Genomic DNA, 27,790 nt, shown 5'->3' with positions numbered 1-27,790 from the left:
TATTAAAGGTTTAGTAAAACAGAACTATTTATATATTTGTAAAACATGCGAATGACTTTGATAAAATTTTCACCGAAAAAGTTTACCGATTGAAGCAAATGTATGTTGATGTCGTAATCGATCGAACGCGATGAACTAACAAATGTTTTTGAAATTAAACAAAATATAGATTTAAACAGTGCCACAAAAACGTTTCTTCATAGATAACTGTTCGATATAGAGCTCAGCTTACTACTGAATATGGTAAATTGTTGTTTATCATGTTTACTGAGCTTTCAAGAATGTACTATATTTGTCATCTGTCTCTCGCTATTTGTATAGGAGAAACCCCGGGTGAAAGAATTGAAATGGGTACTAGAGGATTTGAACGATGACCCTAGGAAAGATGTCTGTCGACCAAGCAGCAGGACCAAAGTTAAGAAAATTGTAAGACCTTTCTAAATGCGCCATCAACCATAATATGGAGGAAATTAACTATACATTTAACACATAAGGATAGTCACTTTACCCCCACCTATATGTACAAATGACCTCGACTAACCTGTACCCCCGCACATTGACTCGTTAGTGTTATTTTATTGTGTTACTTTTTATTACTTTTTACTTTAGTTTATTTGGTAAATATTTTTACTCTTGTACTGCACTGTTGTAAAGGGATTGTAAGCATTTCACGGTAAGTTCTACACTTGTTGTATTCGGCGCATGTGACAAATAAAGTTTGATTTGAAGTAGCTAAGGAGATCAATTTAGGTCTGCATTATTGGTGATTCCGGAAGAAGATAATGCGTTAAGCACACGTTATTCTTCCAGAATCCTTATGCTTGACACGCATTCTCTAACTAAAGATATTTCTTACAGTACATAACCGCTGATAATCAAGAGTATCTGAAGGTTAAGAAGAGGACCAAACAAAAGTCAGAGAAGGTATCTAGCTAATAATAATTTATTATTTTATACAACACTCCCATACAATCAATAGATTAACAATGCCTTGTGCCATTTTGTGAATGAGGTGTATACGTCTCAGTTAATGTTTTAGGCTTCTAAGATCTAAGCTCAACACACAACTTTGATAGAATAATCAAAAGAAAGTCCTAACATATAACTGGTAAACCCAGTGTCTTGTCTACATTTTCTCTGCCCCCCAGTCCTATTCCCACTCCTCCAGAAGCAGGGCAGTGACGACCCCAGTCATCCCTATAGCTCTGGGGGAGCTGGATTCCCCTGGGACCAGTGATGATGAGAAGGCCACAGACCGGAAGGAGCGGGTCTCCAGTGCCAGGGAACGCCATGAGCAAGCCAGAGCCATGATGGACACATTCACTGAAAAGTTACACTCTATCGCAGAGGATCTCGAAGAGATGAAGGTATGGGTCAGAGAAGGGACCAGTGGTCTCCCAACCCTATACTTTGAGATGTATGTATGCAGCAACCTTTGTTCCAACCCAGCACTAACTGATTCTACTGATCATCAAGACCTCCATTAGCTGAACCAGGTTGGTTAGTGCTGGGCTTTAAACAAAACCTTGTACACCCTGTGGTTCTCCAGGACCAGGGTTGGCGACCACTTAGAACTCTCCACCATAGGGCTGTTGATCGCTAGTTTGTCAGCATAGATATGTGTGAAAACCCTGCGCCTCTGAAGAGATACTATGTTTATATCAGAATCCTACATGAGCTGTAGAACTGTGATGTGCTACTTTCCCCCTTGACTGCACCTAGATTCCCAGGAAGAGCTCCACTCGACTGTGGTCATCATGCTCCCAGTCTGCCAATGAGGATGGATCCCCCCTGGCCTCTACCCAATCAGATAAGGCCCTGAGGCGAGACTGGTCACGACATATGATTACAGCCGGAAAGGCCGGTGGTGACATCATTCGAACATCTTCATCAGCGGCATTATTATCTTTGCCAACCATATATGAGGTGGTCAAGGGGAGCAGCGAGTCCAAACCTGATGTATCCGGAGAAGATGTCAAAAAGAGCAAGAAGTCCAAATGTAAAGTCAGGCAAGGCTTTCGCAATTTCACCAAGGCTCTGACTGGACTGTTGGTTCGTACGTTTTATTATTTCGATTTTTTTTACAGCTTTTTTCTCTGTGTCTGGTATGAGACCTTAACTGTGCGTGTAATTGGTATTGTTATAGAAGAAATCGTTTTCCATCGGTGCTATGCTTCTGCTGGTCTACAGTATTCTCCAAAACACGTTACAATACCGTGGTCTATTGATTGAGTCATTGTAAGTTCCTTGTTTATATGAAATAATGAATGACTTCATGTCTCTTTTACTTTTCATGAAACTCCCAAAGCGTACAAAAGATGACCATACTGGAGATGGATGGATTGCGCGAAGTGTGACACCGTCCAATGACACACTCAACATGGTCATGGTTCCTCCACATCCCACTCACTAACTGGCATTTGTGAGCTACATTCAGACAAAAAGGCAGCCGCATTTGTACGGATGATATTTGGCAGAGGATATGTTTTTCTTATATGAAGGATACAAATGAATAATACAACTGTTATGTTGGGAGTAGCGGTGTGTGGGTAGAATCACTGGGGAAGCCAGAAAAAAAGGCATATTACAAGCTATGTGTTTTGATAATTGCGTTGTTTGCTCTATAAATCCTGTTAGTTCATATGCATTGCGACCGTGATGTACAGCTCTGTAAAGAAATTGAGACAACTGCAAAATGATCAGTTTCTCTGGTTTTACTATTTATAGATATATGTTTGGGTAAAATTAACATTTTTGTTTTATTCTATAAACTACTGACAACATTTCTCCCAAATACAAATATTGTAATTTAGAGCATTTATTTGCAGAAAATGACAACTGGTCAAAATAACCAAAAAGATGCAGAGTTGTCAGACCTCGAATAATGCAAAACAAAATAAGTTCATATTCATTCATACAACACAATACTAATGTTTTAACATAGGAAGAGTTCAGAAATCAATATTTGGTGGAATAACTCTGATTTTCAATCACAGCTTTCAAGCGTCTTTGCATGCTCTCCACCAGTTTTTCACATTGATGTTGGGTGACTTTATGCCACTCCTGGACGCATGAATCAAGCCACGTACAAGGTTGTCCTGGAAGAAAACTTGCTTCCTTCTGCTCTGACAATGTTCCCCAACTCTGAGGATTTTTTTTTCCTGCCGGAGAGCACTAAACATTTTCGGAACACTAAACAACTATTGATTTAGAACCACCGAAAGTTACTGCAAGTCACAAAGAAAACAGGAGCTGCCTCCACTATTCCAGCACCATTTCAACGTCAACATTTCAACATCATCAAATCACCTCTGCTCAGTCTAATACAGTGACAACTAAAAGATACCAAAAACGATTTAGTCCAAATGTAAGCTAAATATGATGTGGCTGTCCATGGTTCTGATTTTTGTGTGCTTGTGCGTGTGTGTGCACATTCGTGCAAGTAGAAAAAACATGTCTACCCACCCTACTTCTAGAGAAACGCCAATGCCATCCTCCTCTCTTGCATGCCGACGAAAGTGTCTATCACTCCGTCATACATATCAGGATTTTATGTTTTGTTTTCCTAGGCCACCTAGCTAAAATGCACGCTTGCTAGCCTAACTTCCTTTCATGGGCAACGTTAGCTAGTTAACATTAGCCTTCTAACATCTATCTACATATTGAACTCTCAGGCCAGGGGCACAATATATTAATTAATGTTTGGATCAGGATCACTGTTATAATCATTGGCCAATGGCCAGTACTGAGAATTAAGTAAAAACACAAGTCCAAATCCCTATCTCACATCCATTGCTAATTTAGGAAAGGCTGGCTAGCAACCGGAGGACAACAACACAGCAAGATGCAACAATTCAAGTTGTTTCTGTTAATAACGTATGCTCTCAATGCGATTTGATAGGAGTGACGCCAATTCCAAACTGGCTTCCCTCGTAGAACAGCTAAGCGCATTGTTAAATACTTTTCAGCCCTTCCGCGTCACCTTACTCACAGAAAATATCTGCTAAATATAGAATCACATGGTTTATCCGTCTCTCTGTAACCGCCCATAACTTCACAACAAAGTTCCAAATGTCTGCAATTGATACAAACCATCAATGTATAAAGGTATAAAATATAAACAGTTGCATAATTCAATCATATTGAAAAACATTTCATGTTCAATCAATTGAGTTATATTTTGCTAATGTACACTACTGTCTGTAATGTCTCTCAATACATTTCAGAATGGGTAGCCTAACATCAAATAACATTTTATTTGTTACATACACGTGTTTAGCAGATGTTATTGCGTGTGTAGCGAAATGCTTGTGTTTCTAGCTCCAACAGTGCAGTAATATCTAATACGTAATATCTAACAATGCACACAATCTAAAGTAAAGGAATGGAATTCCGTGCTTCTACACCTGCATTGCTTGCTGTTTGGGGTTTTAGGCTGGGTTTCTGTACAGCACTTTGAGATATCAGCTGATGTACGAAGGGCTATATAAATAAATTTGATTTGATTTGATTTGAATTAAGAATAAATAAATATTTGTATGAGCAATGTCAGAGCGGCATAGACTAAGATACAGTAGAATTGGATAGAGTACATATGAAATTAGTAATGCAAAATATTTCAGCATTATTAAAGTGACTGGTGTTCCATTATTAAAGTGGCCAGTGATTTCAAGTCTGTGTATATAGGGCAGCAGCCTTTAATGTGCTAGTGATGGCTATTTAACAGTCTGATGGCCTTGAGATAGAAGCTGTTTTTCAGCCTCTCGGTCCCAGCTTTGATGCAGCTGTACTGACCTCGCCTTCTGGATGATAGCGGGGTGAACAGGCCGCGGGTCGGATGGTTGTTGTCCTTGATTATCTTTTTGATCTTCCTGAGACATCGGGTGCTGTAGGTGTCCTGGAGGGCAGGTAGTTTGCCCCGGTGATGCGTTGGGCAGACCACAACACCCCTGGAGAGCCCTGCGGTTGCGGGAGGTGCAGTTGCCATACCAGGCGGTGATACAGCTGACAGGATGTTCTCAATTGTGCATCTGTAAAAGTTTGTGAAGGTTTTAGGTGCCAAGCCAAATTTCTTCAGCCTCTTGAGGTTGAAGAGTCGTTGCACCTTCTTCACCACACTGTCTGTGTGGGTGGACTATTTCCATTTGTCAGTGATGTGTACGCTGAGGAACTTGAAGCTTTCCACCTTCTCCACTGCGGTCCCATCGATGTGGATTGGGGGGTGCTCCCTCTGCTGTTTCCTGAAGTCCACGATCAGCTCCTTTGATTTGTTGCCGTTGGGTGAGGTTATTTTCCTGGCACCACACTCCCAGGGCCTTCACCTCCACCCTGTAGGCTGTCTCGTCATTGCTGGTAATCAGGCCTACTACTGTTGTGTCGTCTGCAAACTTGATGATTGAGTTGGAGGCGTGCGTGGCCCCGCAGTCATGGGTGATTAGGGAGTACAGGAGGGGGCTGAGCACGCATCATTGTGGGGCCCAAGTGTTGAGGATCAGCGAAGTGGAGGTGTTGTTTCCTACCTTCACCACCTGGGGGCGGTCCATCAGGAAGTCCAGGACTCAGTTGCACAGGGCGGGGTTCAGATCCAGGGTTCTCAACCTTAATGATGAGCACTATGGTGTTGAATGCTGAGTTATAGTCAATGAACAGCACTCTTACATAGGTATTCCTCTTGTCCAGATGGGATAAGGCAGTGTGACGGCATCATCTGTGGATCTATTGGGGTGGTAAGCAAATTGAAGTGGGTCTAGGGTGTCAGGTAAGGTAGAGGTGATATGATCCTTGACTTGTCTCTCAAAGCACTTCATGATGACAGACGTGAGTGCTATGGGCCGATAGTCATTTAGTTCAGTTCATTTTGCTTTCTTGAGTACAGGAACAATGGTGGACATCTTGAAACATGTGGGGACAACATACTGGGATAGGGAGAGATTGAATATGTATGTAAACACCAGCCAGTTGGTCTGCGCATGCTTTGAGGACGCGGCTAGAGATGCTGTCTGGGCCGGCAGCCTTGCGAGGGTTAACACGCTTAAATGTCTTACTCACATCAGCCAAGACTGTTTTGCTTATAATCTGCGCAATGATATGCCAAATCGTTTTATTAGGTCATTAGAATAAGCTGCCATATGTGGTAATATTTCTCTGGGAGCTGATCCGTGCAGTATTGTGAAATAATTAAATGGAGAAAGCAGTGCTGCCTTTTAAAGTGTTTATCCTATCAGTATCGAAACACGCTCCAATGACGCACAGCGACTGTTCTCTCTGGGTGGTGTTTTCTCTCTGCGTAGTGTTTTGGGAAACACATGATCCATCTTCGACTGTTGAAGAAAGATGCATCGTTAAAACACTCGTAAACCTAAATTCGGGAAACCGGGCCCAGGTTAGGTGTACGTGTGTCACCTTTTCAGTTCAAGAAACGGGTTTCTCTATTTGTCCCAATGTATGTATAGTTTTTCCTGGTGGGGTATCCGTAGTTGGTGATACGCATTGTGAAGAAGAATGTTGATGTCAAAGTTGACGAGGAAGACTCAGTGGTAAACAAACTCCAAATCGTGTAAATTGGTGAGTAACTGCCACATACAGACTCGATTGATTAAAATGTGGTATCATGATGTTATCATAATGTCACGTGTTGGCATTTCACACCCTAAGTATAGCCTAGCCCACGAAAGGTGTTGAGACAGCTAAAAATATTCCCTGCTGGGAGCAATTTAACTAGATATCTAGACTATAATCATTGCCAGGTTGCTTGGTCGTTCAAGTTAGTTTCTTCGTTATTTTGGAGCAGCAAATCCAATACCGACTTGTTGATTGTCAGAAGTGTCTAGACAGCTGGTGGCCAAGCAGAGCGCTTCCATTTATGTAGCAGCTAACGTTAGCTAGCTAAGTCAGCTGTACAGCTAGCTAGCTAAGTACAGTCAATATTCAGCTGTTACCATTATCACAAACTTTAGACATTGATTGTTCGCGGGTTTGCTGGCTATTCTGTATAGCTAGCTAGCTAGCTAGTTATGCAAATGGAAGGTTAGCACAAATGACAAGGCAAAACATTTTGCTTAAAAGTCCAATGTAGCCGTTTTTATCTTGGTATCAAATAATTTCTGTGTAATAATTAAAGCTGTCAAATGTAACCGGACCAAATTCACATAAAAGTGAGTTATAGATCTGTTATTCTCATTGATAGCAAGTCTAAGAAGTGGTTGATCAGTTCTATGTGTGCTATTTCTATCCTTCCCATTTAAATACATTTTTTGGGGTACTTTAATTTCAGTTTTCCACACCAGCTTCAAAAAGCTGAAAATACAATTTATTTTGGTAATTGAAAATATATTTCACAGCGGTTTAGATGGTACAAGGATTCTCTATCATTGTTGGTACAATGATATCATTGTACCTTCTAATCTGAAATTATGCGGACTATTAGCATTTTAGCAACCAGGAAATGGGGGAGTGATTTCTGCATATTGCACCTTTTTAAGTACTTATTTATAACAAGGGTTACATGGAGAAAATGTATGGCCCTCTTTTCAGCTAAATATATATTTACCTAAATCCTCTCTGAACGCTAAAAAAACAAACAAGTGACCCTCCCCTATACCCACAATAATAATTAAAACATAAAGTGGATAGCAGAGAACATGTCTACCGTTTACCCTCACTTCTTGGACAGACCAAAGCCTTAGATATGCAGTTTTACTGTTCTTCGTCCTGTAAGCATTACATGGCAAAGCAGGAATTTTAATAGCGCTGCGGGCCAGAAGGTTCTGGGTTCGAAGACCACCGTGGACAAGAGTAGGGGTGGAAAGATCTCCGTTATAGTAAAAGCATCGTATGAACATATCATGGTATTTTTTTCAAATTTAATATCACACAAATGACCAAAGTTACAGGATAAGAATGGACAGAGAGGTAAGCCTAAAGTATGTGTTCATCTTATCATATTTATCCAAGGACAAGTCAGTGCATCTTGTTTGGAACTAAACACTCCCTATTTGCAAATAATTAAATCTGAAACTTAGTAGGAATCTGAGCATGATACTTTCAAATATAATTTTGCTCTATGCTTCTCCGGACATGCACTTCGTAGCCTATAGGCTATGGATCATTTGATTGAGACCACGCTAAATAGCCTATAGGGGCACTTGATATTGGAAACGGCGAGTGGAGAATCACAGATGAAGGGCAGCATTCGGCAGGCATCGATATATAGCCTAATAAGCAACTCATTCTAAAACACTGAGAAATTTTGACATTTCATCAATTACAAATGACATTTTCCTCCAGGTAACCATTCTGTATATTTCGATCTATCCCTTACTGGCGTTGTTTTAAATGAAAATAATGAAATAAAATGCTTCTTAGCGAAGAGCTATTTCTCAAGCAACAATTTAGCATGGACTGTCTGGGAATGGTCTGAGTGGGGAGGGTAAAACTGAAAACTAGCTGTTATTGACAGAGAGGTTTGGAAGTGGAACTCTCTTTTTTTTTATTGGTCTGTTGACTAATTGACCACCTGGTGATGTCACCAGGCAGGCCAAATCTCCATCCCAACAGAACAGGGATGGAGTTTCAGGCTGTATTTTCAAACAGCTCTTACACTAAAATGGCATTATCATTTTCACAATTTTACAGTGTTATTCCAACCTCATAGTGTGGGAATATAAACTCCGCAAAAAAAGAAACGTCCTCTCACTGTCAACTGTGTTTATTTTCAGCAAACTTAACATGTGTAAATATTTGTATGAACATAAGATTCAACAACTTAGACATAAACTGAACAAGTTCCACAGACATGTGACTAACAGAAATGGAATAATGTGTCCCTGAACAAAGGGGGGGTCAAAATCAAAAGTAACAGTCAGTATCTGGTGTGGCCACCAGCTGCATTAAGTACTGCAGTGCATCTCCTCCTCATGGACTGCACCAGATTTGACAGTTCTTGCTGTGAGATGTTACCCCGCTCTTCCACCAAGGCACCTGCAAGTTCCCAGACATTTCTGGGGGGAATGGCCCAAGCCCTCACCCTCCGATCCAACAGGTCCCAGACGTGCTCAATGCGATTGAGATCCGGGCTCTTTTCTGGCCATGGCAGAGCACTGACATTACGGTCTTGCAGGAAATCACGCACAGAACGAGCAGTATGGCTGGTGGCATTGTCATGCTGGAGGGTCATGTCAGGATGAGCCTGCAGGAAGGGTACCACATGAGGGAGAAGGATGTCTTCCCTGTAATGCACAGCATTGAGATTGCCTGCAATGACAACAAGCTCAGTCCGATGATGCTGTGACACACCGCCCCAGACCATGACGGACCCTCCACTACCAAATCGATCCCGCTCCAGAGTACAGGCTGTTAGTGTCTTAACGACCGTTTCAGAGGTGCATGTTTATTAATTGTTTATGGTTCATTGAACAAGCATGGGAAACAGTGTTTAAACCCTTTACAATGAAGATCTGTGAAGTTATTTAGATTTTTACGAATGATTTCTGAATGACAGGGTCCTGAAAAAGGGACGTTTCTTTTTTTTGCTGAGTTTATATGAAGCACAGCAAAATCATGTTTTTGACTGCACTGGCCTTTTCAACAATCAGTCCCCTTCTTTGGTCTCTCAGCCTCTTCCACTTCAATTCAAGAGGTCTAGCCCTACATCAAGCATTCTATGTTTTCTTTTTTATTTCTGTTAAATTTTATTGTTGACCGTTATCTATTTTATTTAACCTTTATTTAACTAGGCAAGTCAGTTAGGAAGAAATTCTTATTTACAATGATGGCCTACACCGGCCAAACCCGGACGACGCTGGGCCAATTGTGCGCCGCCCTATGGGAGTCCCAATCACGGCCGGTTGTGACGTTTCTAGCGCGCTGAGATGCAGTGCCTTAGACCGCTGCGCCACTCAGGAGCCCCAACGGGTTGTTCCACCTCAAAAAGTACAAGAAAGTGAATTTCGACACCCACCATCTCAAATTGTTATGACATTTTTTTCAGTTGTAAGAAAAACAGATAAGATTAGCATTCCTGCAACATTATTTTGTTAATTTCTCAGAGATCAAATTATATTATTAAGTGAATAGATTGCAGCCTAATTGGCCAATTTTTTTGTTTGTTCTCGGATTCATGTAACATTCAATAAACATTCGTCCAAATCAGATATTTGGTACTAACTTTTTTCTAACATGGAGTTAGACATGCGGAATCCAAAGAAATGCTCAAAAGCCACACTTAGTATACAGTATCAGTTCTCTATGTCTGACAAGTAGTATGGAGCTGCGACTCAGAGTAATGTTTCTTTATCCTATATAATGTGCTCTCAGTGAATTTGGTGATGTTTTTTTTAACCTGTTCAGAGAAATTAGTCATTAGTTGTTGGGTTTATGTCCCATCCTACATCCTGATATTACCAGGTTCTGACCACTAGATGGAGATTTTCTTGCAATTAGGTGATTACAAAATGACATATTGGTTTTCTTACCCTGTAAGCAGTCTACGGACCAGGTATGATAGCAACCCATGCTTTGGTTTTGTTTCTGGCCACTCTTTCAAATTCTAACCTTTTAACGTTGTGTCACAAATCCAATGCAATTCCGTGGTACCTATATTAGCATTTTCACAGTTCATGTCCAAATCATCCTAAAGTATCTAAAAATTGATTGTGTAACTCATATGATATTACAAATAGATGATTTTGATGTGAAGCATAAAAATGCTAATATAAGTACCATTGACATGCATCGGATTTATTGCCACAAATGCTAAATAGTTTGCATTTGAAAAGTTTGGTCCAAATCTGATGTTGGGTACTATAATTATTGAATATTACATGAATCCTATAAATGAAAATGGACAATTTGTGTGCAATCTTTTTGCTTAATTTCTCAGATCAAATTACATTTCAACAAAACAATGTTTCCGGAATGCTTATTTGATCTGTTTCTAACTACAGAAATAATTTCAGAACACTCTTCAATGGTGGGTGTCATGCCTTGCTGAAATGACCTGGAACGACCCTAATATGCAAGAAATGCTCAGAGGTTGGTGTGGGTGGCAAGCTACGTCTTGTTTATAAGATGGTGGTGATGATTTTTCTATTTATTTCACCTTTATTTAACCAAGTAGGCAGTCAATAACACAATAGATACATCTGTATACAGTGTGTGCAAATGAAGTAAGGAGGTAAGGCAATAAATAGGCCATAGTGGTGAAGTAATTACAATTTAGCAATTAACACTGGAGTGATAGATGTGCAGATGAGGATGTGTGAGTAGAAATACTGGTGTGCAAAAGAGCAGAAAAACAAATATGGGGATGAGGTAGGTAGTTGGTTGGATGGGCTATTTACAGATGGGCTGTGTACAGCTGCAGCGATCAGTAAGCTGCTCAGATAGCTGATGTTTAAAGTTAGTGAGGGAGATGTCAGTCGCCAACTTCAGTGATTTTTGTAATTCGTTCCAGTCATTGGCAGCAGAGAACTGGAAGGAAAGGCGGCCAAAGGAAGAATTGGCTTTGGGGATGACCAGTGAAATATACCTGCTGGAGCGCGTGCTACGGGGGATGGTGACTGTGTATGTTTTCTTTCAGCTTGTCCTGGCTGGAGACTGAGTGAAGGATCATGGGTAATACAGGTGACCGGATGTCCGGTGATCGCCATGGCACTAAGGCCCATCGATCGGACAGCAGAGGCAGCGACAAAGACCATGAGCCCAGCAAGATGGTGGACAGCACAGACGATCCTAACATCTTCAACACACACGGACTGGGGTCCTCCAAGGTACCTCAGCACTGCACTGGATCATAGGATTTATTTTATGGAGGGCTATGAAGACCCTCACAGTAGCCTCCAACCTTTACCCTAAACCATCAAAAAGTTGTAATGAAACCAGTTGGATGTAATCTGTTTTAGGAGTGTGGAAACAGATGTAGGTGGGGGGAAATGTCCAGCCCTTTTGAAGAAGATGACACCACCTTAGCTCAGGTCCAGGCTGCACGTAAACGCCATGGACAAGAGCTAAGAACACCTAGACCCTGTCATTCCCACGTTGTGATTTCAGCTGATTCTCCCCTCAGGCCTCGGACAAGGAAGAGCCTGACCTGGATGACTTGGTGAAGACGGGGCCTCAGTCCAGACCTACAGTCATCCGCTGGGCCGGAGGAGGGAAGGAGGTCTACATCGCGGGCTCCTTCAACAACTGGGGCAACAAGATCCCCCTCAATAAGAGGTAGGAGAGGAGAGGCCCTGGCTTACCAAAAAGGTCTGCACACTGTATTTCTCATATACTACTTTTTATTAGTGACAACATTTTGACACATTTAATAGTACATTAACACAGATCTTTTCCCCCCAAAGCCACAATGACTTTGTAGCGATCCTGGACTTGCCAGAGGGAGAGCACCAGTACAAGTTCTTTGTGGATGGACAGTGGGTCCATGACCCCTCAGAGGTAAACCCGATATAGGGCTCTGGCCTAAAGTAGACTACTAGATTGATTGATTGATTGATTGATTTTATTTTCCAGTAAAAAAAAACATATAAAGTACATTCGGGAAGTATTCACACCCCTTGACATTTTCCACATTTTGTTACGTTATAGCCTAATTCTAAAATGGATTTAAAAAAATAAATAAATCATCATCAATCTACACACAATACCCCATAATGACAAAGCGAAAGCAGGTTTATTAAAAATAAAAAACAGAAATACCTTATTTACTATGAGACTCGAAATTGAGCTCAGGTGCATCCTGTTTTCGTCGATCATCCTTGAGATGTTTCTAGAACTTGATTGGAGTCCACCTGTGGTAACTTTAATTGATTGGACATGATTTGGAAAGGCACACACCTGTCTATATAAGGTCCCACAGTTGACTGTACATGTCAGAGCAAAAACCAAGCCATGGGGTAGAAGGAATTGTCCGTAGAGCACCGAGACAGGATTGTCGAGGCACAGATCTGGAGAAGGGTACCAAAACATTTCTGCAGCATTGAAGGTCCCCAAGATCACAGTGGCTTCCATCATTCTTAAATGGAAGAAGTTTGGAACCACCAAGACTCTTCCTAGAGCTGGGTGCCCGGCCAAACTGAGCAATCAAGGTAGAAGACCAAAGCAATCAAGGTAGAAGGGCCTTGGTCAGAGAGGTGACCAAGAACCTGATGGTCACTGACAGAGCTCCAGAGTTCCTCTGTGGAGATGGGAGAACCTTCCAGAAGGACAACCATCTCTGCAGCACTCCACCAATCAGGCCTGTATGGTAGAGTGGCCAGACGGAAGACACTCGTCAGTAAAAGGCACATGACAGCCCAATTGGAGTTTGCCAGAAGGCACCTAAAGGACTCTCAGACCATGAGAAACAAGATTCTCTGGTGTGATGAAACCAAGATTGAACTCTTTGGCCTGAATGCCAAGCCTCACGTCTGGAAGAAACCTGGCACCATCCCTATGGTGAAGCATGGTGGTGGCAGCATCATGTTGTGGGAATGTTTTTCAGCGGAAGGGACTGGGAGACTAGTCAGGATCTAGGGAAAGATGAATGGAGCAAAGTACAGAGAGATCCTTGATGAAAACCTGCTCCAAAGCGCTCAGGACCACAGACTGGGGTGAAGGTTCGCCTTCCAACAGGACAACGACCCTAAGCACACAGCCAAGACAATGCAGGAGTGGCTTCAGGACAAGTCTCTGAATGTCCTTGAGTGACCCAGCCAGTGCCCAGACTTGAACCTGATCGAACATCTCTGGAGAGACCTGAAAATAGCTGTGCAGCGACGCTCCTAATCCAACCTGACAGAGCTTGAGAGGATCTGCAGAGAAGAATGGGAGAAACTGTGCCAAGCTTGTACCGTCATGCCCAAGAAGACTCAAGGCTGTAATCACTGCCAAAGTTGCTTCAACAAAGTACTGAGTAAAGGGTTTGAATACTTATGTAAATGTTCTATTTCAGTTTTTTTTAAATTATGAATTTGCCAAAATTTCTAAAAACCTGTTTTTGGTTTGTCATTATGGGTTATTGTGTGTAGATCGATGAGGGAATGTTTTTATTTAATTTAAAAAAAAATCCATTTTAGAATAAGTCTGTAATGTAAATTCAAGGGGTTGATTGATTGATTGAATTTATTTGACAATATTTTTAATCCATACATAAGGGTGCTCCAGCCGCTTACGCCTCCACATACAATTTAAGAAAATCATCAAGGATAACACAATAAAGCTTAACAGCTTATTTCCATTGTGGTCCTTTTGAAGGGGGAAAGCAACAATGTTAGGCGGCAATTGTAATGGCAACAGACAATGACAGACTGTTTGTTTTATAACATGAGATAATTAGTACAATTCCCTTGCCTAATAAACAACTATGGACATACCCTTAATATATAAAACAAGGAAATTCCTAATATATACAAGACAATCACAATATGATAAGCAACAAGCACCAAAATACTATATGCAATCCCGGGCGTTTCCTTCTCAGCCACGTACTATAATCATCCGACTCACTTTTGAGACATGCTACTATTTAGCCATTTTTCAGTGAGAACTTGGAAACTACCTATAGAGGTTCTACATTTCAAATTCTTCGGGAAGACTATTCCAAAGAATGGCAGCTGAGCATAAAAATGTTTCTTTCCCCGTACCACTTTTAAATCTAGAAGGAACAACGTCAGTTTCACTCCTTCTGGTGGAATAGTTATGGTTATCCCGGACCAAGTTAAAGTAGTTACGTACAGTGGCTTGCGAAAGTATTCACCTCCCTTGGCATTTTTCCTATTTTGTTGCCTTACAACCTGGAATTAAAATATATATATATTTTCTTTTGGGGGGGGGGGTAGTATCATTTGATTTACACAACATGCCTACCACTTTGAAGATGCAAAATATTTTTTATTGTGAAACAAACGAGAAATAAGACAAAAAAACAGAACTTGAGCATGCATAACTATCCCCCCCAAAGTCAATACTTTGTAGAGCCACCTTTTGCAGCAATTACAGCTGCAAGTCTCTTGGGGTATGTCTCTATAAGCTTGGCACATCTAGCCACTGGGGTTTTTGTCCTTTCTTCAAGGCAAAACTGCTCCAGCTCCTTCAAGTTGGATGGGTTCCACTGGTGTACAGCAATCTTTAAGTCATACCACAGATTCTCAATAGGATTGAGGTCTGGGCTTTGACTAGGCCATTCCTATACATTTAAATGTTTCCCCTTAAACCACTCGAGTGTTGTTTTAGCAGTATGCTTAGGGTCATTGTCCTGCTGGAAGGTGAACCTCCATCCCAGTCTCAAATCTCTGGAAGACTGAAACAGGTTTTCCTCAAGAATTTTCCTGTATTTAGCGCCATCCATCATTCCTTAAATTCTGACCAGTTTCCCAGTTCCTGCCAATGACAAACATACCCACAGCATGATGCTGCCACCACCATGCTTCACTGTGGGGATGAGAGGTGTTGGGTTTGCGCCAGACAACGTTTTCCTTGATGGCCAAAAAGCTGCATTTTAGTCTCATCTGACCAGAGTACCTTCTTCCATATGTTTGGGGAGTCTCCCACATGCCTTTTGGCAAACACCAAACGTGTTTGCTTATTTTTTTCTTTAAGCAATTACTTTTTTTCTGGCCACTCTTCCGTAAAGCCCAGCTCTGTGGAGTGTGCGACTTAAAGTGGTTCTATGGGCAGAAACTCCGATCTCCGCTGTGGAGCTTTGCAGCTCCTTCGGGGTTATCTTTGGTCTCTTTGTTGCCTCTGATTAATGCCCTCCTTGCCTGGTCAGTGAGTTTTGGTGGGCGGCCCTTTCTTGGCAGGTTTGTTGTGGTGCCATATTCTTTCCATTTTTAATAATGGATTCAATGGTGCTCCGTGGGATGTTCAAAGTTTCTGATATTTTTTTATAACCCAACCCTGATCTGTACTTCTCCACAACTTTGTGTCTGACGTGTTTGGAGAGCTCCTTGGTCTTCATGTTGCCACTTGCTTGGAGGTGCCCCTTACTTAGTGGTGTTGCAGACTCTGGGGCCTTTCAGAACAGGTATGTGTATATATACTGAGATCATGTGACAGATCATGTGACACTTGACACAGGTGAACTTTAACTAATTATGTGACTTCTGAAGGTAATTGTTTGCACCAGATCTTATTTAGGGGCTTCATAGCAAAGGGGGTGAATACATATGCACGCACCACTTTTCCGTTTTTTAATGTTTTAGATGTTTTTTGTTAAAGTCATTTTTTTTCTTTTCACTACACCAATTTGGACTATTTTGTGTATGTCCATTACGTGAAATCCAAATAAAAATCAATTTAAATTACAGGTTGTAATGCAACAAAATAGGAAAAATGCCAAAGGGGGTGAATACTTTTGCAAAGCACTGTAAGTACCTGGGGACCATACTGTGGTCAATCTTATGTACAAGACACAATTTAGTCTGAGAGGCTCCTCCACCTTGAGCCATCTAAGGCTTTCAAAGTGGGAACAGTCAAGATGCGTAAGTGCGGGAAGTTTAAGAATAATCCTGACTAATTTGTTCTGAGATGTCTGCAGTTGGTAGAGCATGGCGCTTGTAACGTCACGGTAGTGGGTTCGATTCCCGGGACCACCCATATGTAAAACGTATGCACACATCACTGTAAGTCGCAACTGAGTTACATATGCACACAGTACAAAAACGTGACAGGGATAGCAGAATAAAGTCAGTGACTTGACTTATTTCCATGTCATTTTTGAGACACAACCCAGGCCTATTCCCCCCCCCAAAAGAAAATGGCCATTTGCAGTCATGTGTTTTGGCGATCCAGCTGTACTGTCTTTGTTATTAACTCTTTAAGCCCTGGTTAACCCTGCTATAACACTCCCTCCTGCAGCCGGTGGTGACCAGCCAGTTGGGCACCATCAACAACCTGATCGAGGTGAAGCAGTCGGACTTTGAGGTGTTCGATGCTCTGCAGGTGGACTCTCTGGAGTCCACTGACAGCTCAGGTCAGTAGGCTCTCTAATCCTCTGTTGTCCCTTTTGGGTTAAGCATAGCATTGTACTGACCAAGATGTGCCAAGGCTAACACAGTCACGTCAAACCGTGCAGCTAGAATAACAGCAAAGTAGTTGCGTTTTATTTCGTTTCACCTGTTTGTCTATTGACGTTTATTTTGTATATACCCATAAAAAATATGCTGATTCATGATTTAGACTTGCTGAGAAAATATGCCAGTCTTGTTGGACAGTGGAGATCGAATTTTAAGATTGAAACTATGTTGCAAATGTCGAGAGACAGACAGACACGTTTGTACAACCCCCCCCCCCCCCCCCCCCCCCCTCCTCGTTGCAAACCAAATGTTAGGCTAGAAGCAAGGGGCATTAATGTGTAGATGCCTTTCACATTGGAGATCAAATTAATAAATTGGCTGGCTGAAAACAAGATTCTAATTCTTGTGTCATAGGCTTACCCGTGATGAACAGGTTTTGTACTATGGCTTAGAACGCTTCTCAACCAATCACAATGCTTGTTTTGACCAACCCGCTGTAGAATTAATCATGAGCAGGTGTTTAGGATACGTTATGTAAGTTGGTGAAAACACAAGAAATCAGCGTCACTGTTTGAGAGTATATGAATGTCATGGTGTGTGTGTGTGTGTGTGTGTGTGTGTGTGTGTGTGTGTGTGTGTGTCCTTAGATCTGTCCAGCTCCCCTCCAGGGCCCTATGGACAGGAGCAGTACATGTTCAGGCCTGAGGAACGCTTCAAAGCCCCGCCCATCCTCCCCCCACACCTCCTCCAAGTCATCCTCAACAAGGACACCAACATCTCTGTAAATGTCTTTCTTCCTCAGTCTCCCTCTCTTTCTATCTCTCTCCCGCTCTCTGTTCTCTTTCTCTCTCTCCCGTCGGCAGGTTGTAAATAAACATTTGGAAACGTCTTGATCCGTCTTTCCCTCTCCTACAGTGCGACCCAGCCTTGCTGCCTGAACCCAACCATGTGATGCTCAACCACCTTTATGCTCTCTCAATAAAGGTACTGTAGGAGAGCATCAACAGCCCCCATCCCACTTCTTACTGCAATACTTATAGATTTGAGTAACAGTCCCTTTCATAACATAGCATTAGTCATGTATTACTTTACATGATCGATCTGTCTGTCTCTCACACACTCACTCGCTCGCTTTCCCCTCCCTTTAGGATGGAGTGATGGTGCTCAGTGCGACTCACAGGTATAAGAAGAAGTACGTCACATCTCTGCTCTACAAGCCCATCTAACCTGTCTGTGTAGGTGCAGAGTGCTATAGAGGGCGGCATGTTAAAACTGTACTGGGTTTAATCGTCGTGTAGCTGAGATTGCACTAAACTAACAGTTTACTGATGAGCTAGGGGGTCTGTGGCTGAGACTGGGGGCAAATCTCAAAGGACACCCTTTTCCTTGTACAGTGACCTACAGGGCTCCACAAAGGGCTCAAAGTAATGCACTCGATGGGGAATAGGGTTTAATGTGAGTGTCGGCGTGTGACCCTCACAAGGGAAACTACTATAAGAAAAGGGACTGAGAAGGAAACTGCTGTTTGTGTTTGTGTGGAGCACTTAGATTCTTTGCATGCGGGTGTGTAGAAAGAACATTTAGTTCCATTTAAAAACATGAAGGTTTGAAGAAAAGTCTTCTGGTGGAACTTGCAAATGCATATAATCAAGATGATGTTTTATTAAATGAGCTTTTAAAGGATATGAACACGGAAAGAGGGCCGTCGAATGTTGCTGGCTTGGATTATCGTACGCTCCCATTTTTTCTCTCCATATTATTACTGTAGTTGGACACTGACTGGGGTCATTGGAGGTTCATGCAGGGTCTTGTTTGGTCCCAATGGGTCGATGACCACTAATCGAATCATGATATGCAATTGGACAGGCTGTAAATTGACCTGAATTGTAATGAAGTCAAAGTATAACAAACGATGGGTATTATGTAGTATAGCCCGTTTAAGCCCATCCCACTGGGCACACACTGGCCAAATCAACGTTGTTTCCACGTCATTTCAATGTTAGTACATCTGTGCTCATTGGGATACGATTCACACTTTTGAAAATGTGAAAATCCCTTTAAACTACTGTAGAGGCCTCCATATTAATTATAATATATTAACTAGGGGTTCTCGTTGTGGAATGTTGGGCCGTGGCTGTAGACCTGTGCTTCGTGCTGCTATTGTCTTTATGACACGATGCTGCAAGCACTTTAGTTACCCACCCATGTGTCTCCAACAAATGCTTTGAGCAGGACTGTTGACATAAGCTTTTAACTATGCAGGTATACGGAAAAAATATTGTACAGTAGCTTTATATTGGACCTCGGTGTCCAAGCTGCATTTTATTGGCCTAGGTACAGAAATGGCTGTGCTACGTGGGTTTCTCTCTCTAGCCCATTTTCTGTTTGTCCAATAGGAATCTATTTGTCTGTGTGCCATATTTATAGCTTACACTCCCAAATACTGGTTTGTCTTGAATGTTGTGGAGGAATTGAATGTCTAGTACGAACAGTTTACTGTAGAATATGTGGTGGATTTCACAAGTGTGGTCTCATTATGGATTTCAATCAAGATTCAAAATGTCATTCAGTAAAGTATAAAATGGCCCATATGGATTTCATAAGAATGTGAAAAAATGTACTTTCATCAAGATTGTTACATTACAAATGTTTGACCATACACCATTTCATATGTGTACTTTGTAAGAGTACTGTACCTGTGATACCAGTAATCAATGCGGGCCGATATGTAGGTAATATACTCCAAAGAGAATATATATATATATATATGAGATTTTATTTGAAGAAACTGAGTAAAGAAACTATTACTGAAAGCCATATCTCACTCTGAGACTATACACTGGAACACCTTCCTAGTATTGAGTTCCACCTCGCTTTGCCCTCAACCTCATTTCGTCAGGGCAGGGCCATGGACTCTACAAGGTGTTGAAAGCGTTCCACAGGGATGTTGGCCCATTTTGACTCCAATGCTTCCCACAGTTGTATCAAGTTGGCTGGATGTCCTTTGGGTGGTGGACCATTCTTGATACACACGGGAAACCGCTGAGCGTGTAAAACCCAGCAGCGTTGCAGTTCTTGACACACTAAAACCGTGTCAAACCGTGTGCCTGGCACCTACTACCATACCCAGCTCAAAGTTACTTTAAATCTTTTGTCAGGCCCATTCACCCTCTGAATGGCCCACATACACAATGTCTCAAGGCTTAAAAAGCCATCTTTAACCTGTCTCCTCCCCTTCACCTACACTGATTTGAAGTGGATTTAATAAGGGGTTATAGCTTTCACCTGGATTCACCTGGTCAGTCTGTCATGGAAAGAGCAGGTGTTCCTAATGTTTTGTACACTCAGCGAACGATATGTGATATTCTGGAACTTGATTAGGTAAAAACAAAACTTGAATTTTAAATCTGTTAGCTAACGTGTTTTTTTTTCTTCTTCAAAATGCTTTGCAGCATCGTTGTAAGCCAAGTACGGTAGAAGGTTGTTTCAGTTGTTTGCCAATAAAAAGGGAAGACGTGTCGACTCTAAAGTATCAGTCGTGCCTAAGTAGTGTCTCTGACGGATGTTTGATGTGACTGACTATGTTCTATCTGGCCCAGCTGTAGAAAAAGCATCAACATAATCAGTAAATGTGGAGATGTTTGTACATTCCCCACGCTCTGTACAGACACACCTATAACGTCAAAAGTTGTGACAAGTTCTTTTCTTTTATTATTTTTTGAACACAAAAAGTCCTCTGTGATAACACTGTGGCAACACACACACACACAGTGACCATCTTCAGAGACAGAGCCCATAGTCAAGCTCTGTGTCGGCATCCTAGTTAGCTTCATCACACACTTCACACAACCTGGCAAACCAAGCTGCTCTTCGATTTCAATCACATAGCATTATTTACAATCTATAAGTACTACTAGACACAGCTAAATACTGCTGTTTGATTCCTTTCTACACAACGCATTGTTCACGTGCTCTGGTAATGTACTGTTCAACTCTGATCCAATCCTATACATCTATGGTTTGTGTTTCTGCTTTGGTATAAAATATTCATTTTCCTTCATCGTTCTCAATCTTCTCATCAAATCCTTATTTGTCAACTGAAACACATGGCATGGGGTTTTATCTTAGAATGTTTGGCAATTTACCTCGAGGGATTTTCAATTGAGTTGAGTGCAAACAAGACCTTGTTGGCAGATCTACTGTGATATATATCTAGGATAGACACCAAACGCTAGTCACTCCAAGTAAGTGTTAGGAGCACATTTTAAAGGCAAGCAAAGCAACATTATCTATCCAAAGCTTAATATTAGGAGGGCTTGTAAGTAATACCACTGTTTGGTTTCTGTCATATTCTAAGAAAAGGCATACATTTATGATTTCATAGCTGTGACTATTTTATTACAATCTGGCATAATCAAAATCTAATAAACCATACAAAGCAGAAGAGAAAACACTCAAGGAAGCCTAACTATTCTTAATAAAATGACGGTTAACATCAAAATAAAGCAGATTGTGCGCAGCTATTGCACAGCTACCCAGATATTCAACGTTTGCGTGTAGAGCAAAAGTCTGACATGATTATCCACACACAAAAAGGTCAACAGAATACAGTGAAAAAAACCAAGTCATTCACAGCGTGAAAATGGCTAAATGTACAGCGAGAACACTTAAAACAATCAAAAGCAGCATAGGAAGAAAGACCTTTGGGTGTGACAATCTTCACCGATTGTGAAATCTAGAACATTGGTCCCACCAGTAGCCTGCCAAAGTTTGGAACAGGTAGGAGAATAAGGAACATGTTGCCAATAACACCATGGGAATGCAATGACGGTCATAAACCAAGACAAATACCTCAAAGAAGTACAATGGAAATTTAACAATCCAGAATGATATTCTCTGGTTTTGTGGTACATCTCTCACAGGAGCCCAATATAGTGTTTTTGTAATTCACAAAGCAGTAGTAGCCTAGTGTGAAAGATTCTCTTTTTGAAAGGTTTGGTCCATTAATGACAAGATGTGCTCGTTTATAAAGCACATATCCAAATAAGGTGAACCAATCATCTGACGGTTACCGTCTCCGCTTCAAATGGCTCTCAAAGAGCAGCCAATCAAATTATATCTCCATCATAATGTCATAGATGGTCTCATACTAGGCTGATGTCTTCCTATAGAGTCACGTCATGCTTTATAGTAGGCTATGTCATGTCATTCGCATAGGTAAGGCAAACAAGTATGCGAAGAGTTCAAAGTTCAAACTTTGGCAAGTAAACGGCGATCCTCTGTTCCACGAACAAAGGTTGAGACTGTTCCTTTTAAAACCTCTCGGATGCATCGACACTGCACAAAAAAACGACATTTCATTTCACTCAGTAGTATTCAGGATAGTAAGTAGTATAATATTGCACTGACGATCTTTTTCACCTTATCAAGAGTGGCTAAATGCTTAAGTCCCAGTGTCAGGCAAAAATAGCTGGCGTGCCATGATCATTTAAATAACAACATTCATTATTGCACATGCTCGTCTGAGGACTCCTAAAGAGGAGCTTGAATACGCGTGTTCGGCCTCGGCACTATTTCAGCCCCTAGCGCCTTCTTTAGCCCATACCCATTCAGTGTTAGATCATCGGAGGGCTAGGTGAAGCCATAACCATATTGCTTTCACCTATCTGGTCCATTCAGATCTGGGAACACCGATGGGGTAGGTGCTAGGGGAAGGGGTTAGTGATTGAAATGGAACGGGGCCTTTGTTCTGCTATCCAGAAGCCTTGGCTAATGGCAGACAGACCATTCAGAGGCATCATCCTCCACTCTAAATATAGCACACAATTACCTAGAAGTGCTACACCTATACATTCCTCCACTGTGATTCCAGCAGATTTACATATGCTAGATTGTGGATGTCATTGTATCTTTTGCATTGTATTTGCAAAGAAAGTCCTCATTGGTGAAATGCCACAAGAAGAAAGCTTGCATTTCAGTGGCAATCGAAGTTGATGATTTGTTTGCTAAGAAATTGATTGATCATGTATGTATGTGTGTGTACTGTACTTTGTGTGTGTACGTTTGTATACATTTCCTTTATCAAGCCTTGAGTTCACATGCGTTGACACTTATCCCGTCCAAAAGCTACCAGGCAGAGGAGCACACTATCTATGCTCTGGGTAGAAGCTTCCCACAGCCACAGATCTAGGATCAGCTTACCCTCCCCATTACCTTAACCATTTGGGAAAAAGCTAATCTGACCTTAGATCAGTGTCTAGGGGCAGCTTAATCCTACTTCTTCTACAGCAGTCAAGGACACACATTACTGTTACCATCCGAGGCACATTTCAAACCACCTTCTTCTTCAAACTCACAAGGCAAACATCAGACTGAACCAACTGTCTCTGGAGCTAAAATACACCAACAGAAGAACAGGGGTCGGTGGAGGTGGGGGAAAAGAAAGGGATGAATGAAGAACAGTCAAACGAGGGTAGAGGAATGAACACTAAAGGAGGAAGAATTCAGGTAAGGCTCGAGGTGCAGGAGTCTTGGGCAAGAATTGCCGGCAGGAGAGAAATGGTGGAGAAAGAAAGAATGGATGGAGTGCTCTGAGGGTTGACGTTTGATGCTATAGACTAGGATGGGGTGATGGGTGAGGCAGAGGAGGGGTTGTGGGGTCTTCTGGCGTTGAGGTCAGAGGTCGTGGTGTTGGGCTGGCTGGTTCTTTAACAGGTCAGCACCTGGAGCAGGCACTGGCTGCCACGCTTCCTGGTTCCCGGACGCTGATAGGACTTTGCCGGGGCGTCACCAGGCTTCAAGAAACTCCAATCAGTAGGCCGTTCATTGGCTTGACTTCGGTCTTCAGCTAAGAGGGAGAAGAGGGGAAAAACAAGTAGAAAAGAAAGAAAAAATGTATTATTCACTGGTACACTCCAGTTACACACCCAGATGAGGACGCCACAGCCAAAAAGTTTATGAAAAATTGTTACAACTTCACACTGCAATGAAGGGTAGAGTGCGTAAAGGTTAGGTTATTCTGCAACGATTTTGAAGATTTGTTGCGGTTAAAGGTTAATGGAATACTTGTAATGTGTTTTTGCTTTGTTAGCATGAAACCACAAAAATAGCGTAAGTGCTTGCAGATGAAGAGAAGCTGAAAATGCCATTGAGTGAGTAATAGTTGCAGCATGTACATTGTTATCTAAAATCTGTTATCTAAAAACCTTCCCTCAGTAAGTAACCTGTATTAAGTGTAACTACCGGTAAAAGTATTGAAAAGATTCAGCCTGCCCTGGCTTTCAGCCAGTCACAACCCGTCCTGTCAAATTATTTCATTACTCTTTTGACGAAGGACAGCAATTAGTATTTTTAAAGGCTATCAGGCTATATATATGTTTTGTGTGTGTGTGTCCTTGGGAGAGAAATAGTTTCTAGTATTTTAATGATTGCCTTCAGAGAATGGAAACTATGCATATATTTAAAGTCTGCAATGGTACAGAAAATCATCATTGTGGGTGGTCCCCATAGTGGATCACTTAGGCTGCGTTTACACAGGCAACCCAATTCTGATCTTTTTTTGCACTAATATATTTTTTTCCAAATCAGATCAGAGCGGATGTCATTGGTCAAAAGACAAAACACAACCTTAGTACACTGAACAAAAATATAAATACAACATGTAAAGTGAAATAAAATACCCCAGACATTATTTATATGCACAAAAAGCTTATTTCCATCAAATTATGTGAACAAATTTGTTTACATCCTTGTTAGTGAGCATTTCTCCTTTGCCAAGATAATCCATCCACCTGAAATGTGTCAATATCAAGAAGCTGATTAAACAACATGATCATTACACAGATGCACCTTATGCTGGGGACAATAAAAGGCCACTCTAAAATGTGCAGTTTTGTCACAAAACAATGACACCGATGTCTTATGTTTTGAGGGAGCACGCAATTGGCAAGATGACTGCAGGAATGTCCACCAGAGCTTTTGCCAGAATGTAATGTTAATTTCTCTACCATAAGCCGCCTCCAACGTCGTTTTAGAGAATTTGTCAGTATGTCCAACCGGCCTCACAACCGACCACATGTAACCACGCAAACCCAGGACCTCCACATCCGGCTTCTTCACCTGCGGAATCGTCTGAGACCAACCACCCAGACAGCTGATGAAACTGTGGGTTTGCACAACCAAAGAATTTCTGCACAAACTGTCAGAAACCGTCTCAGGGAAGCTCATCAGGGTGTCTTATGGTGGCAGTGCGGTTATGGTATTGGCAGTCTTAAGCTACGGACAACGAACACGATTGCATTTTATCAGGCCTCCCGAGTGGTGCAGCTGTCTAAGGCACTGCATCGCAGGGCTTGAGGCATCACTACAGCCCCGGGATGGGATTTCCTTGTCCCATCGCGCTCTACCGACTCCTTGTGACTGGCAAGGCGCCTGCACGCTGACACGGTTGCCAGTTGTACGGTATTTCCCTCCGACACATTGGTGTAGCTGGCTTCTGGGTTAAGCGAGCAGTGTGTCAAGAAGCAGTGCGGCTTGGCAGGGTCCTGTTTCCTGATCTTCGCCTCTCTCGAGTCCGTATGGGAGTTGCAGCAATGGGACAAGACTGTAACTACCAATTAGATATCACGAAAAGTGGAGAGATAAAGGGGTAAAAAGTTTTAAAAACAAACTTATTTTTTTCTCGCATTTTGTCGATGGCAATTTGAATGCACAGCACATGAGGTTGATGGCACCTTAATTGGGAAGGATGGGCTCGTAGTAATGGCTGGAGCGGTTAATGGTATCAAATGGTTTCCATTTGTTTGATGCCATTCCATTTGCTCCGTTCCAGCCATTATTATGAGCCCATCCTCCCCTCAACAGCCTCCACTGATGCACAGAGATACCTTTTACGAGATCCTGAGGTCCAGTTTCGTGCCATTCATCTGCCGCCATCACCTAATGTTTCAGCATGATAACGCAGAGCCCCAATGTCGCAAGGATCTGTACACAATTCCTGGAAGTTCTTCCATGGCCTACACTCACCAGACATGTCACCCATTGAGCATGTTTGGGATGCTCTGGATCAAAATGTGTATGACAGCGCGTTCCAGTTCCCGCCAATATCCAGCAACTTCGCACTGCCATTGAAGAGGAGTGGGACAACATTCCACAGGCCACAATCAACTGGCTGATCAAGGCTGATCAACTCTGCATGAGGCAAATAGTGGTCACACAAGATACTGACCAGTTTTCTGATCCACGACCCTACCTTTTTTTTTAAGGTATCTGTGACCAACAGATGCATATCGGTATTCCCAGTCATGTAAAATCCATAGATTAGGGCCCGTAACTCAGTAAAATCTTTGAAATTGTTGCATTTATATATTTTTTCAGTGTATAAACAGCATTTAAATATAATTATAGGAATGATAAAAAAAAACATTGAGGTGTTGATTTAGGACAAGGCATTGGTTTCTACGACTTATATTCATCCATTTGTATGACTTATATGATAGTCCTTAAATATTATTATTCTGTTGTTTGATTGGATGGTAAAACTGTGATGTCACACAGCATGACAGGCACAACAGGCCAAGCCACAGTGTGCCAAACCATTTACCAGCATAAGGAGTGGAAGAGGAGGAGCTTAGAGAGGACATCCTCCGATCGTTCTTCTGGAGGTACTCAGGGGAAAGGAGGAGGAGGAGAGGAGGAGGAGGAAGGAGGGAAGAGACAAATACAGGATGAAGGAACAGGTGAAACAGACAGGGAGGATGCAAAACAGAGACAACACTAGAGATACAGTACTGACACTAGGACTGGGTAACCAGATACTGAACACAACACATGAACAACATTTTATGTGCTATACAAGATGGGAATACTTTGGTATACAACATAGAGTATGTATTGAGGACAATTACAATCTCTTACCTCCAAGTTAGTCCTTGCTTTTTTCAGCACATCGCGAGTCCTTGATACTGCAATGAAAAGGTGAAATGCACAATAAGAAGAAACATCTAACTAGGACCTTTTTCTGTAACACACACACACACACACTGGGACACCAGAGCAAACACACACACACTGGGACACCAGAGCAAACACACACACACACACTGGGACACCAGACCAAACACACACACACTGGGACACCAGACCAAACACACACACACTGGGTCACCAGACCAAAGACACACACACTGGGACACCAGACCAAACACACACACACTGGGACACCAGACCAAACACACACACGCACGCACGCACACACCCACAAACACACACAGACACTCACGCTGGTTGACGATGAAGTGCTCCATGCTTTCCTTGGTGCGGCTGGTGCTCCTCAGTCTCTGGATGGTTCCCTGAAGCACCTCCCCCTGCTCCGAGATACGCCCCCTCAGAGACAGAATCTCCTCCTGCATACACTGCTCCTGCATGGGCCACAGCAATCAATCAATCAATAAATACAATGATCAATCAACTCAATATTTCAACAAACAATAAACGAAACAACAGTTCATATCTCTGCCTAGCAACCTGCATTACCAATAGAGTGCCTCACAGCCACCACATGGTTGACAAACCACCAATTACAACGAAAGAATTCATAATATGCTGGTAGTAAATCATCATGTATAGTGCACCTTCTTAAGGTTATGGGTGGAACGGTCTGTGCTGGGCAGGGCAGCCCTCCAAAACATCTTCGTCAGGGACACAACCTCCTCTAGGATCTGTCTCAGGGTCTTGGTGTTCGACAGCAGACTCCTCACACTCCCATAGTCCAGGAGGACCTATACAGAGACACG

General features: G+C 42.1%; 2 protein-coding genes across 8 annotated transcripts in view; one reads left to right on the top strand and one right to left on the bottom strand.

The window, feature by feature from the left end:
* The first annotated feature begins 6,241 nt into the window (after positions 1–6,241).
* On the top strand, positions 6,242–20,529 carry LOC129824409 (5'-AMP-activated protein kinase subunit beta-2-like). Of its 3 annotated transcripts, none has more exons than XM_055884030.1 (9): positions 6,242–6,564; positions 10,956–11,031; positions 11,579–11,768; positions 12,065–12,216; positions 12,345–12,438; positions 16,840–16,954; positions 17,645–17,778; positions 17,913–17,981; positions 18,146–20,529. In XM_055884030.1, exons 3-9 carry the CDS (start codon positions 11,610–11,612, stop codon positions 18,221–18,223), a joined length of 801 nt encoding a protein of 266 aa, XP_055740005.1. In that variant the 5' UTR covers positions 6,242–6,564; positions 10,956–11,031; positions 11,579–11,609; the 3' UTR covers positions 18,224–20,529. The 3 variants fall into 3 exon arrangements, with proteins under 3 accessions (XP_055740005.1, XP_055740006.1, XP_055740004.1); XM_055884031.1 differs by having other exon boundaries at positions 10,944–11,031; XM_055884029.1 differs by lacking the exon at positions 10,956–11,031 and having other exon boundaries at positions 6,245–6,564.
* Positions 20,530–20,685: 156 nt separating this feature from the next.
* Positions 20,686–27,790, bottom strand: part of LOC129824407 (myomegalin-like) — a 75,963-nt gene continuing 68,858 nt past the window's right edge. For 4 of the 5 annotated variants that reach the window (XM_055884027.1, XM_055884023.1, XM_055884025.1 and 1 more), the window contains 5 exons: positions 27,629–27,775; positions 27,277–27,415; positions 26,913–26,959; positions 26,599–26,653; positions 20,686–23,844 (listed from right to left, as the gene is read on the bottom strand). In XM_055884027.1, the coding sequence (XP_055740002.1) occupies positions 23,705–23,844; positions 26,599–26,653; positions 26,913–26,959; positions 27,277–27,415; positions 27,629–27,775 (528 nt within the window). In that variant the 3' untranslated portion in view covers positions 20,686–23,704. The remainder of the gene's footprint in view (positions 23,845–26,598; positions 26,654–26,912; positions 26,960–27,276; positions 27,416–27,628; positions 27,776–27,790) is intronic. The other variant, XM_055884026.1, reaches the window with a different exon arrangement.

Source organism: Salvelinus fontinalis, chromosome 26 (genome assembly GCF_029448725.1).
Source record: "Salvelinus fontinalis isolate EN_2023a chromosome 26, ASM2944872v1, whole genome shotgun sequence".
NCBI lineage: Eukaryota > Metazoa > Chordata > Actinopteri > Salmoniformes > Salmonidae > Salvelinus > Salvelinus fontinalis.
Note: the sequence above shows the minus strand (reverse complement) of the source record. Positions and strands in the feature narration are given on the sequence as shown.